Source organism: Psittacula echo (genome assembly GCF_963264785.1).
Source record: "Psittacula echo genome assembly, chromosome: 5".
NCBI lineage: Eukaryota > Metazoa > Chordata > Aves > Psittaciformes > Psittacidae > Psittacula > Psittacula echo.
The window spans coordinates 27,936,211-27,955,506 of record NC_137739.1 but is presented as its reverse complement, the minus strand read 5'-3'; the positions used below and the strand labels follow the sequence as shown (position 1 = coordinate 27,955,506).

General features: G+C 44.5%; 1 protein-coding gene across 1 annotated transcript in view; it reads left to right on the top strand.

The window, feature by feature from the left end:
• Positions 1–18,579: 18,579 nt before the first annotated feature.
• The window catches only part of PRR5L (proline rich 5 like), a gene marked incomplete at both ends in the record, with an annotated part of 31,198 nt that continues 30,481 nt past the window's right edge, over positions 18,580–19,296 (top strand). Inside the window, one exon of the mRNA XM_080619892.1 lies at positions 18,580–18,749. Coding sequence (XP_080476018.1) covers positions 18,580–18,749 — 170 coding nt within the window. The remainder of the gene's footprint in view (positions 18,750–19,296) is intronic.

Below are 19,296 nucleotides of genomic sequence, written 5' to 3'. Positions count from 1 at the left end.
TAACGAGTGGTGTCCCTCAGGGATCGGTGTTGGGACCGGTCTTGTTCAACATCTTTGTCGGTGACATGGACAGTGGGATTGAGTGCGCCCTCAGCAAGTTTGCCGATGACACCAAGCTGTGTGGTTCGGTTGATACACCGGAGGGAAGGAATGCCATCCAGAGGGACCTCGATACGCTTGTGAGGTGGGCTGATGCCAACCTTATGAAGTTTAACCATGCCAAGTGCAAGGTCCTACACCTGGGTCGGAGCAATCCCAGGCATGGCTACAGGTTGGGTAGAGAAGAGATTCAGAGCAGCCCTGCAGAGAAGGACTTGGGGGTGCTGGTCAATGAGAAAATGAACATGAGCCGGCTTCAGTGTGCTCTCGCAGCCCAGAAAGCCAACCGTATCCTGGGCTGCATCAAGAGGAGCGTGACCAGCAGGTCGAAGGAGGTGATCCTGCCCCTCTGCTCTCATGAGACCTCACTTGGAGTATTGTGTGCAGTTCTGGTGTCCTCCACATAAAAAGGCCATGGAACTGTTGGAACAAGTCCAGAGGAGGGCCACGAGGATGATCAGGGGACTGGAGCACCTCCCGCATGGAGACAGGCTGAGAAAGTTGGGGCTGTTCAGCCTGGAGAAGAGAAGGCTGCGTGGAGACTTCATAGCAGCCTTCCAGTATTTGAAGGGGGCCTACAAGGATGCTGGGGAGGGACTATTCATTAGGGACTGTAGTGACAGGACAAGGGGTAACGGGTTCAAACTTAAACAGGGGAAGTTTAGATTGGATCTAAGGAAGAAATTCTTTACTGAGAGGGTGGTGAGGCACTGGAATGGGTTGCCCAGGGAGGTTGTGAATGCTCCATCCTTGGTGGTGTTCAAGGCCAGGTTGGATGAGGCCTTGGGTGTCATGGTTTAGTGTGGGGTGTCCCTGCCCATGGCAGGGGTGTTGGAACTAGATGATCTTAAGGTCCTTTCCAACCCTAACTATTCTATGATTCTATGATTCTAAGTGCAGGGAGCACCTCTTGCCAACTTTAACTTAGCTAATACAGGTAAAAATAGTGCTGGTGGTGTCTGAGAAAAGTCACCTTTCCATATGTTTTTCTCATTCCTGTGGTCCATACAAGGCATCTACTGTTGGAAGCAGAAAAAGGGCTCAAGCCCTCCTTATGTTACATTGCCTGGTAACCAAGTGCAAACTGGTTGGGGTCACTGCTAGCCTGCCTGAGCTGAGATTTATGCAATTAGACAGGTTCCCTATTTCCAGCTGGCTGTAACAATTGTACAATTAGACTAAGCAAGCAACTCACACTGGTAGAACTACTAATTTGCAAAGAAGTTGATAATTTATGGTGAAAATGATCATTATGAAGATGCTCTGAGGGCTGGAGCCCCTCTCCTATAGAGAAAGGCTGAAAGATATGGGCTTGTTCAGCCTGGAGAAGAGAAGGCTCCAAGGAGAACTTGGAGCAGCTTCCAGTGCCTAAAGGGAAAGACAAGAAATTTGGAGAGGGTGTTTTGACAAGGGCATGTAGTGATAGGACAAGGTGGAATGGCTTTAAGCTGTCAAAGGGCATTTAGATTAGATATTAGGAAGAAGTTCTTCCTCATCTACCACTCCATTCTCTACTCTCACCCTGTGAGAGTGGTGAGGCCCTGGCACAGGTTGCCCAGAGAAGCTGTGGCTGCCCCATCCCTGGCAGTGTTCAAGGCCAGGTTGGATGGGGCTTGGAGCAACCCAGTCTAGTGGAAGGCATCCCTGCCCATGGCAAGGGGTTGGAACTGTTGGAAGCTTTAAAGTAGCTTCCAACCCAAACCAGTCTTTGATTCTGTGATTCTATAAAAACGTATCCGCCAGACAACATGCAGCTGCCCTTGCTTTTGCCTCTCACTTCCAGAGTCCCCAGTTTACGCCTGAAGATCACTTCTCCCTCACTGAGCAACCCTATGCACTAGGTGCAGCCTGATACAGTCTCTTCATAAGGCACGTTTCCCAGCTGCAGGTGAACACAGTCTCTTTGGGTACATGTGCCTCATTTGGTAGACTTCCTGGCCCACAATGCAATGCAGTGCTAGCCCATGCATTGCTTTACTGAGGTCTCATTAAAGCAATTTTTTTTCCCACAGTTCAAGACTGTGCCTTTCCTTAGCCATGACCCAGCAGATGAATTTCTTGTTTCAGAGGGAGGATGTGAGAGAGGATGCCTGCCTAGGGCAGGGCATGGTGTGCCTGGATCCGGTGAGTAATAATCCAAGGTAAATTACAGTTTACTTGGAATGTTTTTGCCGTTATTATTTCAAATTTTTGATCTAGGTGTGAAAATGGTGGGGAAAGGGAGGAGGGAAACAGGGAAGGAAAGAAAAAAGGCAGGCTGGGCCTTTAAGTATTCTGCAGAGGGGCTTTTGACAGGGTATGTAGTGACGGGACAAGGGAAAATGGCTTTAAACTGTCAGAGAGGAGATTTAGATGAGATCTTAGGAAGAATTTCTTCCCTCCTGTGAGGGTGGTGAGGCAGTGGCACAGATTGCCCAGAGAAGCTGTGGCTGCCCTGTCCCTGGTGGTGTTTAAGGCCAGGTTGGACAGGGCTTTGAGCAACCTGATCTAGTGGAAGGTGTCCCTGCCTGTGGCAGGGGCTTGGAACTGGATGAGCTTTAAGGTCCCTTCCAACCGAAGCTATTCAGTGATTCTATGATGTGTTGAATTTTTTTGGTTGCAAAGCCTTTGTTGGCCCTGTATCTGTTCTAGTGAGCTGGCACTACATACACACACAGTCTCAGGTCTCCTTTATGAATGGCTGAAATTCCAGTCTTGTTTGGCAGAAGGGTAAGTTCCACATGAACAGTCTCTATGGATAGGTTTTGGAAATAAATCAAAAACCTGAGAGACTGAGAAAAATTGTGAGAACTGGAGATGCATGAGCCCAATTTGCCCAGCACAGTCGGGATATGACTCTCTTCCACACAAATGCAGAGCCCTAGACACAGATTCCACAGCTAGTGTTCAACCACCACATTAGCTCTCTGGAGGAGAGCATGTCTGTACACACAGCCACTTGGCCACCATACAGTATTGCTCATAAGCAAAATGAACACATTTTAATGGGATTCTTTAGTTAACATACATTTATACTGGCAATCACAAGCTGAATTCCACTAATGCATAGACCCTACCGGCTTGCTGTGACTCCTCCTATGCAGAAGGTTGATACAGTTTTCACTATCATTTAAGCAGCACTTTTAGCATCTTATATCCTTCCTCGTGCTTTATGGTGCCTTTGTGGTACAAAGGCTGTATCTGATAACAGTAGATAATTTGGGATCAGAGGCATCTGATAACAGGGAGGAATATTCTGTGAAGCTGGCTTTCACTTTACAATCCACGTAACTACCGCAAGCTGTGCTTATTCCCGGTATTTACATCTTACTCGGTATATTCAAATGCAGTTCACCTTTCAAATGCCCGCATTTGTCCACCAAGACTTCTCAGCCTCTCTAGTTTAATCCGACAGTATAACATCACTGTATACATCACTTCTATGCCAGAAATCACTGACATTCCTATGCCAGATAGGAGCATCTATTCAAGGTGTTTAATTGGTCAGGAAAGAGCGGTATAGTTATGGAGTTATAACTCACTAATTCTGCCTGTCCCTTTCTCTGTGTAGATAAAGTCTGAATGGATGAAGTTTTTCTTCTTTCCCCTGTTATCCCCCAGCTTTCTTCCCCATAGTTCAACCTCATTCTTGGACAGACAACAAAAGATTTCTTAGCCACTAAAGGCATCTTCCAGTTTGGCTCAACCTCAGGAGTGATGCATCTGGAAGAAATGACCTGTCGTTTACAGTGGAAGTCAAGAACAGATGACTAAAGGAAGCACCAAGCTGTAAACCCATAAATTCAGACTATGCCACCTGGCTGCCTTCTGTCATTCCTCCCTTCCTCAGGGAAGGCAGTCACCTCTGGGAGGTGAGGCCAAGTTGGCAGAAACTGCGTCAAATAGTTTGGCACAGCATATGCCACTTGACAACAAATGAGAAGCCCTCTCTGAAGGGAAAAACCATGTATGCTCATCATCCCACCAACTGTAGGATGGCTGGGAGGGTTCAGGTCTTTCCCACATTCTTTCTGCATGTAAACATAGACAGAGCCACTGTGATTGCTTCTGGGGTGACACATGATTTCTTCTTGGCCCCTGACTAGACTGCTTCTTGTGTCAGTCAGCTCAGGAGGTGAACATGTCCTTCTGCTGCACCCACACAGATTCAGTGGCTTCATCTGGCTCTGAGAACTACAACAAATGAGGATACTGATTGCACTTAGGAGTTTTAAGGAGAAAAGCCTATTTTTTCTCACTGAGGAAGCTGTACCTCCAGGTAGATCTTTCATCATGTAGGAATGCTTTCACCATGTAGGAATGCTTCTGTACCACAAAGCAAGTGAGGTGTAAGAAGTGAGTATCTAAAGGGGGCCTACAAGAAATCTGGAGAGGGACTTTTCACAAGGGCCTGTAGTGACAGGACAAGGAGAAATGGCTTTAACCTGACAAAGGAGAGACTGAGATGAGATCTTAGGCAGCAGTTCTTCCATGTGAGGGTGGTGAGGCCCTGGCACAGGTTGCCCAGAGAAGCTGTGGCTGCCCCATCCCTGTCAGTGTTCACGACCAGGTTGGATCGGTCTTGGAGCAACCTGGTCTAATGAAAAGAGTCTCTGCCTGTGGCAGGAGGGGTTGGAACTAGATGAGCTTTAAGGTGACTTCCAACCCAAACCACTCTGTGACTCTATGAAATAAATGACATACTGAAAATCAGTAGACAAATCACAGAAAGTTGGGGATGAATTAAGGAAGGCACCTTAGAAATCTGTAATTAGAACAGTGTGATTTGTCATCCATTGACCAATAACAGTCATCTAATACCTTGTGATTCACTTGTTTTGCAGTAAGAAAGAGGTCTTGTACCACATACATACTCTTTTGGGTTTGCAGCTTTGAAAGACAATATAACCCAAAGCTGTTGCCAGCAAATAGCTAATACATGAAATACCAGACCTCTGCAGCTGGTAACTGAGCAATTTGTCACCTTGCCAAAATTACCTGCTACAGTGACCTCTTTACTGGCACAGCCTACAGATCCTAAATGACCTGAAAGTGAGCCCCAACAGTGCTGCTTTGGGGGCTTTCCTCCCACTAAGGGCACACACTGGGATTTTCTCGGGCTGTTCAGCTGGTATGACTATTGGTCCAAGTGCCTTTTTCTGATGCCATCCACAGGACAGTCAGGTCAAGCTCCCTTGGGGAGCAAGAGAGGTATCATTTTTGTAACATAGTTCATCTTCCATCACAGAATGATGACTAGACCAGGTTGCTCAAAGCCTCATCTGCACTTCCTGGCCTTCAACACTTCCAGGGATGGGGCAGCCACAGCTTCTCTGGGCAACCAGTGCCAGTGCCTCACCACCCTCACAGGAAAGATTTCTTCCTGATATCTCATCTTTGACCTCCTGTCAGGTCAAAACCATTCCCCCTTGTTCTGTCACTACACCTGCCCTTGTCAGAAACCCCTCTCCTGCTTTCTTGTTTGTCCTTTTAGGCACTGGAAGCTGCTCTAAGGTCTCCCTGGAGCCTTCTCTCCTTCAGGCTGAACAAGCCTGAAGAAGAGAGATAACCAAAGAAGAAAAAGAAGTAACAAAGAAGAAGAGAAATAACCCAAAGAAAAATACCTCCATTACCAAGCTGAATGAGGGTACAGTGATGAGGCAATTAAGGAGGTAGAAGAAACCATGAAAGGACCATCAGGGAAAACAAAAAAGTACAAAACACAGCTGTGTGTTTCAAAAATGACTGTGTCAGAGAAGATGGGAGCTGCTCTGAGAATTGACTGAACTGTGATATTTGGAAAATGTGACATACCACTCTGATGCCTAAGGATGAAAACTAGATTGGAGAGGGTTTAGGTTGGATGAACAGAATTCCAAGTAATTAATTTAAATGTTCAGCTTACTGACCTTGAGTATGAAAGGCAAGATGGAGTGGATGGAGATGCTGGAGAGTCAAATAAAGTCAGGAGTGTGAAGGAAAGAACAGTCTTTTTCTTTCCCGTGTGCTTTTGACATTTATGTTACTGTTTCTAGCAGAGGTCAACAGAAGGAAGACTGGTTGTCACTGCCTTTGCCTAGCTGTGGTTTGTCTTGTGACTATAAAGTATCTCACACAAGCATGCTTCAATTCTTTTCTTCATTTAGATCTTGTGCCCCCATGGGCTAGAGTTTGTCTTCTCCTCAGAGTTTGCCACTGATGTGACAAACAGTGGTCTACAGGGAAGGAAGCTTTAGAAACACAGAAATTAGAGATGGAAAATTTCTCTGGAAAAGATCAGCTGTGCTTGGTAGGCCAAGGGATAAACGCTGGTGTTGGGCTTATTTGAAATACGACAAGAAGAAGTCTCCTGGAGCAAATGCTCCACCAGGCAGTGCATTTTACAGCCAAGCCATTGTAACATTCAGCTTTTTGCCTCCTTTCAGCCTAGTTTCTCCTTCCTCATAATAATAATGCACTCAGCTCTGCAAACCTAAAGTTTTTCTCCCACAGTGCCTACTTTTTGTAGCTGTGTCCTACATGTCATATGTAGCTGTATTTAGCTCTTCCAACTCATATGGCAGCATCTCTAAATCAGTCTTCATCAAGTCTACTTAAAGGAAAAAAACAACAACCTTTATGTTTGCTGATGTATTTTTGATGCAGAGATATTTAGGACTGAATGCAGTGTTCCAGGGGGTTTACACTGTATTACCACTAAGAGGCCTTTGTTAGTTTCTGTTCCTGAACTCTACTATCCCATTGTTTTCTTGTTTCTGTTTTTCCACCCTGTTCTGTCATCTCAAATTACAGGCATGTCTAATTTTCTCTCTTCTGCTATTGTAGGTCTCTTTCAGCATTACAGCTTCTGAGAATTCTTCTTTCTGAAAAATAGCTGGGATTTGAGCTATTTTTCAGCAGATGTAGTATAGCTGCATTTTTCCCTGTGGAATTACATTTGGTTTCCTGAATATAATTTGTGTCAGTGCTTTGACTTGTAAAATTAATACAATAATGTACTTTCAATCCTGCTGCTTGGAGGTGCTTCCCTCCCTGCCCTTCCCCTCCCAAAGCCTGAAACCATAACAATGAATATTAAAATATAAATAAAGTAATGTTTTTAAATTCTCTTCACAGGACTTTTTTAAGCTTCATAGCATCACTGATAATGGAATTTTCTCACTACGGCCCCAAGAGAAAGATGAACCATATTGTTAAATAGTTTGCAAAATACCACTGAGGACTGCCACACTTGTCCTTGCTGTCTTAGCTGGGAGCGGAGGTTGCTGCTCCCAACTTGTCCCCAGCCATCTTCCCCACACTCCTTGTCGGAATCTGCAAGGTAACTTCAAATGTAGCTACTAGCTTATCTTTTGCTGTCCAAATCATCTGCATTAGTTGAAGTAAATTATTTCTTGCTTGGTTGTGTGTCCTCTCTCATTGGTCAGCTGGAGCAAATAAATGTTTTCCCAGCAGATGGAAAGGGAAAGAGAACTTTGGTGGAGAGGATAAGAATAAACTGAAGGATGTTGACCTCAACATGGGTCAGCTGCAAGCTTCAGCAATTTGAAAATTAGTGCCAGGATGAGGAATGCTCTTCAGAAATTATCGTAGAATCACAGGCTGGTTTGAGTTGGAAGGGACTTTAAAGCTCATCTAGTTCTGACGCCACACACACACACACAGAGGCAGGGATGCCTTTCGCTAGACCTGGTTGCTCCAAGCCCCATCCAACCTGGCCTTGAACACTGCCAGGGATGGGGCAGCCACAGCTTCTGTGGGCAACCTGTGCCAGGGCCTCACCCCCCTCACAGTAAAGAATTTCTTCCCAAGGTCTAATCTAAATCTTTCCTCTGTCAGTTCAAAGCCATTCCCCCTTGTCCTGTCACTACATGCTCTTCTCTAATGCCCCACTCTAGATTTCTTGTCAGCCCCTTTAGGCACTGGAAGCTGCTGTAAGGTTTCCCTGGAGCCTTCTGTTCTCCAGGCTGAATAAGCCCAGCTCTCTCAGCCAGTCTCCATGCAGAGGTGCTCCAGTCCTCAGAATGTCTCCGTGGATTCCCCTGGACTCGCTCCAACAGCTCCACATCCCTCTTGTGTTGGGGGCTTCAGACTCCCGCATTGCCCTCCTTATAGATCACACTGTGGGTCATTTCCCAGAACTCATTTCTGGGAAACACATGAGGCTGAAGACCTGATGGATCACACAGCTGAAGCAAAGGCAATATGTTATGGATTCATCCCATCGAGTGCATCATAAAGCAAACTAATAAAAGGTCACATCTGTTAGTCACAACTCTTGTGGTTTGGCTTCTGTTGAAGCCCAGGCTGTGTGAGAACAGGACGTGTGTATGCTCAGGGCTGTCTTGCCATAGAGCGTGCTGCTGAGAGGATGTGTGGTGTTGAGGCAGACTGTCAAAAACAAAATTAAGGCTGTAGCTATTTTTCACATATCCGTTCATTATATAAATGTAGCAACATTGTTGATGTTGTCAACTTGCCTGTTTTTCAGTTCTCTGAGATGATGCTGCAAACTTGAACAAGGCCATGGAAGAGTCCTCTTAACAAAGTGCACGTCAGTCCATTTGCACCATGTATTGGCTTTGGAGCTGACAGCAGATGTCTGTCAGTTATCACTTGTCTGTAAGGCAAGTACCTTCCTTTGGAAACAATATTCTTATATTTTTGTTCCAACAAAAGCAAATGGGAAAGGGGGGGCTATTAAAGAGTATTTTTCAATCTAAACATAACTCTTTTCAGATCTCTTTCACTGCAACCTTATTTCACTCGGGTAAGTTTTAGGGGAAGGATTTACCTCACTTTGAAAGCTAGGTGTGTTTTGCATAATCTCAGATAGCTAAAGTTAGGTAAAATTAATCCTACCTAAGTATTTTTATCTCTCTCCTTGCTAATATTTCTATTTGTCTTTCTTGTCTGCTCTTCTATAATGTCTCCTCAGTACCTATGCTCCTGCATAAGGTAACTGGGAGCCCTCACTCCCAGTGGCAAGGATTCTCCATAGAACCCTCACTTGTTCCTGTTGTGAAAATCAAAGGGAACCTCCCCCTTTCTCCCAGTGCAGTGGCAGGGGTCTGTTCAGCTCTTTCCTCTCTGTTATTCCACAAGTGGGAGTGCAGCCAATCATCAGGATAGTCACATTAAGTCTGTGTTGTAGCAGTGAGGTCCCTAGGTGGTAGCCCTGAAGCTGAAACCACATGGCTATGATGGCTTTCCCCTCTTAAATGCAGAGCTCCACAAGTCTGCACGTGCAAGTATGTGTCCCACACGTGAAGTGTGTTGTCAAGTTTTAATTCATAACTGTGTGAGTTAAAATTTGGGGAAAGATGCCAACTTGTGTGCTGGTTTGTTGTTGTTGGGTTTTTTCTGAGAATTTCTCTCAGACGGAGGGTGCCATCTGAGCAGGTATGTCAGGTCACCATTTTCATCACCTGCACATTCCTGTGCTTGCCCATGGAGAACAGTTCAACTATGATCAATCACATCCTTGCTTCTGCAGTCAATCTACCCATAGTGGTGGAAACTTTCCAGCTATATAATGAGCCACAAGTTGAGACCACCACTGAAACTACACTTCAGCAACACTGTTCCTGAAACGTTTGTAAGTGTTAGCTTGAAAAGTGCGTGCAGAAGCAATGAAAATATTCACTTTTAGTTGTTAGTAGATTAACTGATGAATTAATATTTTATGGCTGGATAGGTATCAACTCTCATCATATGCCACATCAGTCTGGGGCTGGAAATGTGCTTTTGTACGTGTTCATATAGAATCATAGAATCACAGAATGGTTTGGCTTGGAAGGTATCTTAAAGACCATAGAGTTCCAACCCCTTCGTCATCTTGTCCCTCCCTGAGCAGCATCAGCTTTTCTCATTTTAAGGTGTAACTTTGTTGTAAAGTTACAATTTGATTTCTCTTAATGAGCATTTTAGTGGGTTACCAAGCAGCAGCACTACCATTCATCAACTAATTCACAAAAGCCTCTTAAGCAGCTGGAGAAAATGATACTATTTTACACATTTGGTCTGTCTCCTTTAAAGACTTAAAAATCTCTGCGCATTAACTTAATGAGTAGCTCTCCAAAAGCTGGAATTGCAGTTTGAGTTACACATTCCAGGCAACTGCTCACTGATTGCAACTAATTGCAGCTTTTTCATCTCCTTATGGACCCCAATTACATGTGTTGTTTTTTTTTTTCCTTTCAGCAGTTTCCTGCCTGATACTGCTGTAGAGTCTGACAGCCCAACAGAGCAAATTGCATGGGGCTGCGGCTGCCAGAGGAACCTTGAACTGTGAGATCAAAATAAAAGAAGCCCTATCTTTCCAACGACACATCCACTTCCCCATGCTGCACATTTTATTGGCCATAACAGCATGTTTCTTTATCTGTAGCTCGGTCAGAAGGCAAATTTTGTGCCCTAAGACAGGCCTGTGAGGAGCTGTTGGCAGGTCCAGCATTTTAGAGCAGCTTTCAGTGCCTTTAGGCTGACAAGAAATTTGGAGAGGGGCTTTCGACAGGGCCTGTAGTGACAGGACAAGGAGCAATGGCTTTAACCTGACAGAGGGGAGATTGAGATGAGATCTTAGGCAGAAGTTCTTCCCTGTGAGGGTGCTGAGTCCCTGGCACAGGTTGCCCAGAGAAGCTGTGGCTGCCCCCATCCCTGGCAGTGTTCAAGGCCAGGTTGGACGGGGCTTGGAGCAACCTTATCTAGTGGAAGGTGTCCCTGTTCATGATAGGGGGTTGGAACTACACGAGCTTTAAGGTCCCTTCCAACCGATTCCATGATCCTGTGACCTCTCGGCCGACTCGGCGAGACCCCTAGCATCGACCCTGCACCGGTGCTGTGGAGGCTCCTCACGGGAGCTCCTCTGTCCTTTCCTTTTCTTTTCTTTATCCTTTCTTCCGGTAAAGGTCAGAAGAATTTAAACTTACAGACTCCACCGGAACGGGCTTCCCCCACTCCTCAGCGCAGGGGGATGCAGCCCCCTGAGGCCGGCCCTGCTCCGCCCGGCCCGGCTGGGTTCAGCTTGGCCGGGCCGCCTTTTGTCTGTGCTGGGAGGAGCCAGTAAGAGGCAGATTGTAAAAATAAAGGCTGGCCGGCGGCCAGGAAGTGTAAAATCCTGGCCGGCTGGTGGCAATTTCGCCAGATCGCGGCGAGAAGAGGCAGCAGGTCCGCTGGTAGGTCCGTCCGTCGGTAGCGGAGCGGCCCCTCCTCGTCCCTCAGCGCCTGGCGCGGTGGGGTGCGGCCTGTCGCCTCCCTCCCTTCCGAGGGGGCTGCTCTGCGGCGGCTTGGCAGCAGTGCTGACACCAGGAGGGAGCCGTTGGCCATGCGAAGGGGGAGCTTACCCGGTGGTGTCCTGCGGCAAGGAGCGGGCTGAGGCGGTCACCCCGGCCGCGCCTCTGGAGCAAAGCGCGGGCATAAAACTGGGTAAGTTCTCCTTTTAAAAATATAAAAAACAGACCCTCCGGCTCCGTAGATCTGCCGAGTGAGTCATTTCCAAACGAAATGTCTTGATCTCACCCTTTCCCCCGCCCAGAAGGCACGATAGTTCTGAAACCGGGAGTGAAGGGAAGGAGTTTTTCGTCTTCCCTCTTTCTCTAAATAAATTGACCTAACACGTAGCTGCTGTGAGAGGATTCAAAAGCTCTGAGTAGTAGGCCGCCTGCCTAGTAAAGTGAAGGGTAGCCCCATCCCTTTCTCTCTTCCCTCTGGCTTCTCCCCCGTGATGATGCTACCCTTGTCTCTCTGACTCTCGCTCAGAGCCTCTCTGCCCCGGGAATGTTCACAGTTCTTTTCCTTTTCGTAGCCATAACCTACTTTTCAGTTCCTTCAGCTGCCAAACCCATCCCCTGCCACCTTTTTTGTGGGACATCAGACACAGCCACGTCTTGCCACTCAGCACAGCTCCTGGCTGTTGTTGCTCAAAAGAGCACAGCTGTATTTTTTTCACCCCTGTGTTTTCCAGTCATGGAAAGTCATGTTCATGGAAGTGGGCTATCTCAACCGGAGGGATTTTTTTGTTTGTTAGCAACAAGTGCTGAGCTTATTATAGGTGATGCTGCAATTTTGTGATGTGAAGGGTTTCAGTTATGCAGAACTCATTGCTACCTGGATCAGTTATCAAGAGCTGCTTACATCGTGTGTATCATGGTATATGTGCATGCATGTTTAATGTATATACCTAAGATCTTATGTCACAGTGAGGTGACATGCACAAGACACAGAAGCTGGTGTGTAGTGTTTTCTAACCCAGATTGCCACAGTTGAGCTGTGCAGTAGTCCCTAACTGTATCATCAGCAGAGACAAGACACTGTGCTCTCCTGATAAACTGTCTTTTCTGAAACTAGGAGACCACCTACCTAGGGTTAAAATTCTGTCCTGTAAAGCCTTTGAAGAACTTTGTTAGCATTTAGCATTTGTTAGTGGGTGGTGAGGCACTGGCACAGGTTTCCCAAAGAAGTTGTGGCTGCCCCATGGACGGGGCTTAGAGCAACCTAGTCTAGTGGAAGACTTAGAGCAACAGGTCTAGTGGTAGCTATCCCTGCCTGTGGCAGGGGGTTGGAACTGGATGAGCTTTAAGATCCCTTCTAACCCAAACCATTCTGTGGTTCTATGATTCTAAATGAAAATGTCACAGTAATCTAAGGTATCGTGTGATCTTGATACGCACTTCATAGACCACATATGGCATTCTTGCAAAGATTTTAGTGCCATGGACTTCTATAATGTATCAGAGGGAGGAAAATACTTGGGCTTGGGTCAAAAACCTGCTTTTTGGTGAAGCCAGAAAGAATGTTTTCCGGAGGTGGATTCTTCTGTGGTTGTCTATGATGGGTATATCCTGAATCTCTGATTGAAGTAGTTGTCAAGTCAGGTACAGTGCATTTATTCTTTTATCTGAGAAATGAGTACATGTAGCTTCTATTCTTAGGGAAAAAGTGGAGGAATGGGACTTGAATGTATCATTAAGGACTTAGAAGTAGCAGGCAAATAAGTACTAGGATGTATTCATTTGTAATTCATTTCAGTGAGTTCAATTTTCATGTGACTTTTCTAGCTGCCTGTAGTATTTGTGGGTTTGTTTTTCCCCATAGTGTATGACCTTTGTACTCACTGTTACTCCTGATGTGAATTAAAGCATAAATATACACTGAGTACATATGTGCTGGGTTCCAGGGCTTGTTCAGTAGAGCATAATAACCGTACTGAACACACAAGATGGGCCTAAGTGCAGCTCAGAGGGTGGAAGATTGTGCTAAGGATTTTAGCAAAACCCCAGTTATGCTAGAACTGGCTGAGGGTAGGCTGTGACTGTAAGCAGGCAAGGTAGCTGCCATGCTTTGTAGTCCCAGGGTTAAAAATTTGGGGGATAACTCATGGTTTAAATAACAGCAACAAGAATGTGAAAACAAACAACAAACCAAGGAGTAAGTATGAGAGCAAGAAAGTGCAGAGACGTTGTCATTATAGTGGCAGTGGAGATAGTTCCTAAAATAATTGCAGTTGCCAGTGTTTTATTTGATGAAGTGTATCCATCATCTGATTAACATTACTAGAAAATTAAACATGTCATTACATTTAGACCGATACAACTTTTTTGCTTCTGAAACTATGTTTTCCTCTCCCCCCATGCTTCAGCGTGGCACACTATCATAGAATGGTTTGGGTTGGAAGGGACCTTAAAGCTCATCCAGTTCCAATCCCCCTGCCATGGGCAGGGACACTTTCTACTGGACCAGACTGCTCCAAGCACTCTCCAGCCTGGCCTTGAACACCGCTGGGGATGGGGCAGCCACAACTTCTATATTTAGATTCCTATTGTTTTGGATGGGATGTGGATTAAGCACTAAAGTTTTCCAGAGACAGATTTCCAAAAGTGTGAAGGCATGAAAGGATGAGGGTGTAGGAAGGCCCATAGAGTGATGTTGGGCACCAGACAGCCTCCGAAATTGCTGACATTCTTGCTTTCAGTAACTTCTGACATACATGTAGGGCCTTTGTTAGTTATGGAATAAACCTTGATTTGATCATGTCTTTCTAAAAAGGAGACCTTGTTTATTTTTAAGAAACTGAGCAATTAGGTACTATAAGAGGAACTGAAAGCGTTGTGTTTTCTTAGAATATAAACCAAGTTCATGTATGTGCAGTTGTGATGACCGTAAAACTTGACGTTACAGGTTGTAGGCTGCTTTTCTACTTTTCAGTATGGCTGCATAGCAAATAAATGGGCGATTTTGGTCAGAAATAGTGTTTTCAGATCTTGTCAGTTGAACTTGAATCAAGGATTTTGCCAATCACATACTTTGTTAAGGATTTACAAGGAGAATCAGGTAACAAGAAGCTGGATGGTTCTCTGCATATTTTTGTATCTGAGGTAAGACGAAACCACTCATCATGGGTCTGCAGGCCTAGTACAGCAGGGAGTTTTCTTAAGATTATGCTTCTTCCACACATAAAAGCATAAAAAAAAAAAATCTAGTGTGTGTTGCAGTCTTCAGTTTGTGTGTTTTATAGTAATGGCTCATCAATGCATAAGTGCACAAAACACATAAAGGAGAGGAAAATGGGCAAGTGTATATCTTTCTTCATGAGGGGGCTGTTCTTTTACCACTAAAAAAAGTTTAAATGACAAAATATCACTTATATCTGGATAACACCTCATTCTCTGGTGCTGTGTTTCAGAAGACCTGGGAAATGCTTGTTTCATATAATCACAGAGTGGTTTGGGTTGGAAGGGACCTTAAAACTCATCCAGTTCCGACCCCCTGCCACAGGCAGGGACACCTTCCACTAGATCAGGTTGCTCCAAACCCCATCTAACCCGGTCTTGAATGCTGCCAGGATGGGGCATCAACAACTTCTGTGGGGATCCTGTGATTTCTCCACTCTTTGCTCCCTTGCTTTAAAGTTACTTTTCCTCCCATCTGTTTTAAAGTTACTTTTTGACTGGTGGCTTTTTCATCTGAATTTGGTGTGAAGTAATGTTGGTGCAAGTTTTCCTCTAAGGAGCAAAGACAGTTGCAGTTTTTGCTGCCCTGTCACTTCCATATGTGGCTGTTGCTCTGTGTCTTTCAGAAAAGGTATTACAAGAATTGAAAATGGTCTGGTTTTTTGTTAAATCTTAGTTACCATGGGCTTTTTGTTTGTTTGGCTCAAGATTATCATGAGGGTTCACAGCTTGGAGCAATTGCTGCCAACTTTTTATTTGGGTTATTCTTTCTTCAGTAGAGATCAGTTGATAGAGGTATATTGCCTGATCTTGCTTTTCATCCAGAAAGTCTGTTTTTCATTTTTTTCATTTCATCCAATGGTCTGTTGGGAGGGAAAGGTCTTTTCATCAAATCATTTTATAGCGATTTCTCTGTTTGTTTTCATGGTTAAGAGGAAACAAAGGATAAAAAAAATCTAGCTTGATGACTGCAATGTTTTTATAAATGCCTGTATCTGTGTGTGTTGGAAAAGGATTTGCCTCCATGCTTGATTCTTCTCTTTAAAGATTCAGATTAATCCTCAAAGTGTTTACTCAGATGTGATGAATTACAAGTGGATGAAATAACATTGTTGTCAGATAGACTCATCATCCCCCAGTTGAGAACATTGACTTCTAGTTCTGAAGAGCTTGCTCACTCGAAGACCTGGTTTTTACATGGATGACATATCTCCCTTGTTAGAGATGTAGACGGTTTAGAGAGCTGGGTTTTGAGATGATAATCAAGGAGAAAAGAAATCAAAGACCAGGGTAGGACAGCTGAAAGGGAAAGATCAATCCTTATCTCTTTGACATACTTATGATAAGCATTTTTCCCCCCCAAAAAAAGTAGGGTCATTAAGAGAAATGAGAAATGAGAAGAATAGAGAGTGTTTTAGGATATATCAGCTATCAAGGGGTTTGAAACCCCCATAAAGCATTGCCCTGGCAGCTGGAGCATATGACAGTGAGAGATTACCTTGGTGAGGTTGTATCTCTTATGCAGTTGATGCACTTTAATTTCCAGGTCTTTGTGCTTTTTATAATCAATGGTAAGAGTGCTGCTTGGTGGCTAGAGCATGCTGCATGCTGGCATCTCCTTTCACTCCATATAAAAGGTGAAAAATAATAATTGCTTCTCTGTAAAGTTTTTTCTAGTTCTATGGTTGATGGATAATAAGATTGTGATTATTAGTAGTAGGTTTTATTTGCTGGTGTTCTAAAAAGTTTTAATCTTAGGAAGAGGAGACTGTAGATGTGAGGGAGTTTGGACTGAAGGCCTCTAGGAGGACAATGTCAGTGAATATTAGTGAAGAATATTAGGAAGAAATTCTTCCCTATGAGGCTGGTAAGGTACTGGCACAGGTTGCCCAGAGAAGCTGGAAATGTTAAACACCAGGTTAGATGGGACTTGGAGCAACCTGGTCTAGTGCGAGGTGTCCATGCCCATGGCAGGGGGTTGGAACTAGGTGAGCTTTAAGGTCCCTTCTAACCCAAAGAACTCTGTGATTCTATGAAGTAACAATTGTATTGCATTTATAACTATGAAAAATATGTGCTGTTTTCCTGGTATAAAAATTGTTAAGCTAGTAATTTTACTGCCCTGCTAGAAGTGACCTGTCACTCACTCAGCTCCTTACCCTGTCACTTTTGGAACTATGAGGTTACAAACATTTGCACAAGCACTGGTTTTGCAACAGAAGCATCTGCTATATGTACACTTTGCCTCTTAGACACCTTTTGGTATGTTGTAAGAAAAGCCTGCCCCTGACTCTCCAAGGTGCTGTGGCTCTTATCCTCTGGTGATTTCTGATGTAGTTAAAATTGCCAATAGAGAAATTGATGGCAGATTGAAAATGTGTGGGCCATGTCTAATGAACTGTTACTTCAAAATGTGCACAGAGGACTCTTCTGATCTGGTTGTATTAGTTTGCATTTATTCTTCTTTTCTAAAAGTTATCACTTTTTATTTATTTTTTTTTTTTAATTGGAATGGGACAGCCACAGAATCAACAGATTGCTGCCCTTTCAAACAGCAACAGTCAAGGCTAAGCTCGTATCACAAAGGACTGTCAGGGCTTTGTCATCTCTAAAGACAGCCAGCGGCTGTCTAAAGACAGAAGAAAGTTGCACTTGTAGCCATGTTCCAGTTCCACAGATATCTGTGCAAATTATGTTTAACTTGTGGGGGAATAACCACCATATGTAATTCTTGAATAGGACCAAGAATGACAGTATTGCATGTTTTGGGGCCTTAAAAACGAGGTGTTTTAACTTCCTCAGCAGTGGGGCACACGGTATCTGTGGCATAGCAAGAGCTTGTGAGAGCTTCATGGGGGTTTATCAGAATCAATGAGGCTGTGCAGAGGTGGGGTAGCAGAGTGAGCTCAGCATGAAATGGGGCTGGCCGGGTGGAAAGAAAGTTGTTCTCCTACATGTGGTCTGGGGAGTAGTTGTATTAGAAGCACTGTGCTGATAGACAACATTTCTTTGGCTGATCATCTCTGTTTTCATGTCATGCTGAAGATGTGACGGAAAAGAAATGATCTTACATCTCATGTGCAGTTCAGTTACAGAACTCTTTCCCACCCACCTTTATCATTTCTCCCACGTCTCCATTCTCCAGATCCAACTACATTGACTGCTTGTATTCATCTGTAGTAGGAAGATTTCAAAAGAGCTTTGCCAAAGTTTTTTTTGTGATTTTATCCAAGCTAACTTCTTCTATTTCTGTGATTTACTTGGGGCTACATATTCATCTATATGGAGATGATTATCAGAGTGGAAAATATGGGCATTTTGTATTTGGCCTAGCAATTCTCACTCTGTAGAAAACAAAGTCCTGCTTACTCTCAAAATAATCTGGTTGTCAGATCTCTTTTGCAGAAGTGCCCTATTGTATCCTTTTAGTAATGGACTGATAATGAGTGGGTGTATGCCCTTGCACAACACTTCTCAAAAAAAGCAGGCAATGTTCATCTTTTCTTCTATTGTTCATCTTTTATTCCTTTCTGGTAAAATACTTTTCTCTTTCTCCAGTTTCTAGTGTTTTATACAGGCTGAATGGCTAACTGTATTTAAAGGTATTTATAAAGTGCCTCTGGCAGAAGTGTTCAGGCACTTCTGTTCTTGCATCTCTGCCAATTGAAATGGAAAGAGAGACCATGCTTGTATTTCTGGCCGGCTGTGTTGGGTCATTATTTAAGGGGCAAGATGGGAAATGGGACTGCTGCTGAAGAGCTGCAGAAGATTTGCCCAAATTTGCTGTTAAAATGTTAGGATATTTCACCCCTACTTTCTCTGTCTTGCTCTTTTCCTTTCTCTGTGCCTTGCAGGACTGCTTCATCATCTTGCGATGTGTGTCCATGTCACAATCTGACCCCATGGGGGGCTGCTAGTTCAAGGCTGACTCTTTGTTTTTGCTCCAGGCAAAGTCCTGGATTTTGAAGATTCATTGACATCTCTGAGTTTAACATTTGGATCTTCAAGAGAAGAGACTTTCTGACAGCCCTGCGCTGCTCCACCTGAGCCTATGACTGGAGGGTTCACCGTGGCTCCATCCTTTACTTTCCAGTTCCACAAGATGGGTTCGTTAAGAAGGCCCCGACCTCGCTTCATGAGCTCCCCAGTCCTCAGTGATCTACCACGGTTCCAGGCAGCCCGGCAGGCCCTGCAGCTCAGCTCCAACTCTGCCTGGAACAGGTGAGCAGACTCATGATAAGAGCCATGCATGTCTTACCTTCATGCTTCAGACTGTTTATGGCTAAGCTCGTCTGTTTGTAAGCACACCTTAATTTTTGGGATGCCCAACCTTTGCTGGCATTGAAAGCCTCTGTGGAGGTAAAAAAAGTAGACCTAGTAGTATTCAGCCTTCTTTTTGGCCAGAGTTGTTCAGAGGTACTGTCTTGAAGTAAAACAGAAATGCTCTTTGTTAACAGTTGTATCTTTTAAGTACTATTTAGGAAAACACATCCTAGCAGTGTAATAATGACCAGTTTCTTAATGCACAATAGGCATTTATCTGCATATTATGAAGCTTTTACCACAGTCAAGTTCCTCTGACAGCTGCTAAGCTTGTAGCTTCTACCTGCACTTCATATTACAGCCAGATCCTGTCTGCAGTGTGTGTCACGCAGCAGTGACAATGGTAAAAACAACATGTAGTGTGAGGAGTGAGATGTCCCAATCTGATCTAATGGTCTGCTGCTACCAAAAATGGGTGTTCCCAACTTCCCTTCTGGCACCAGCT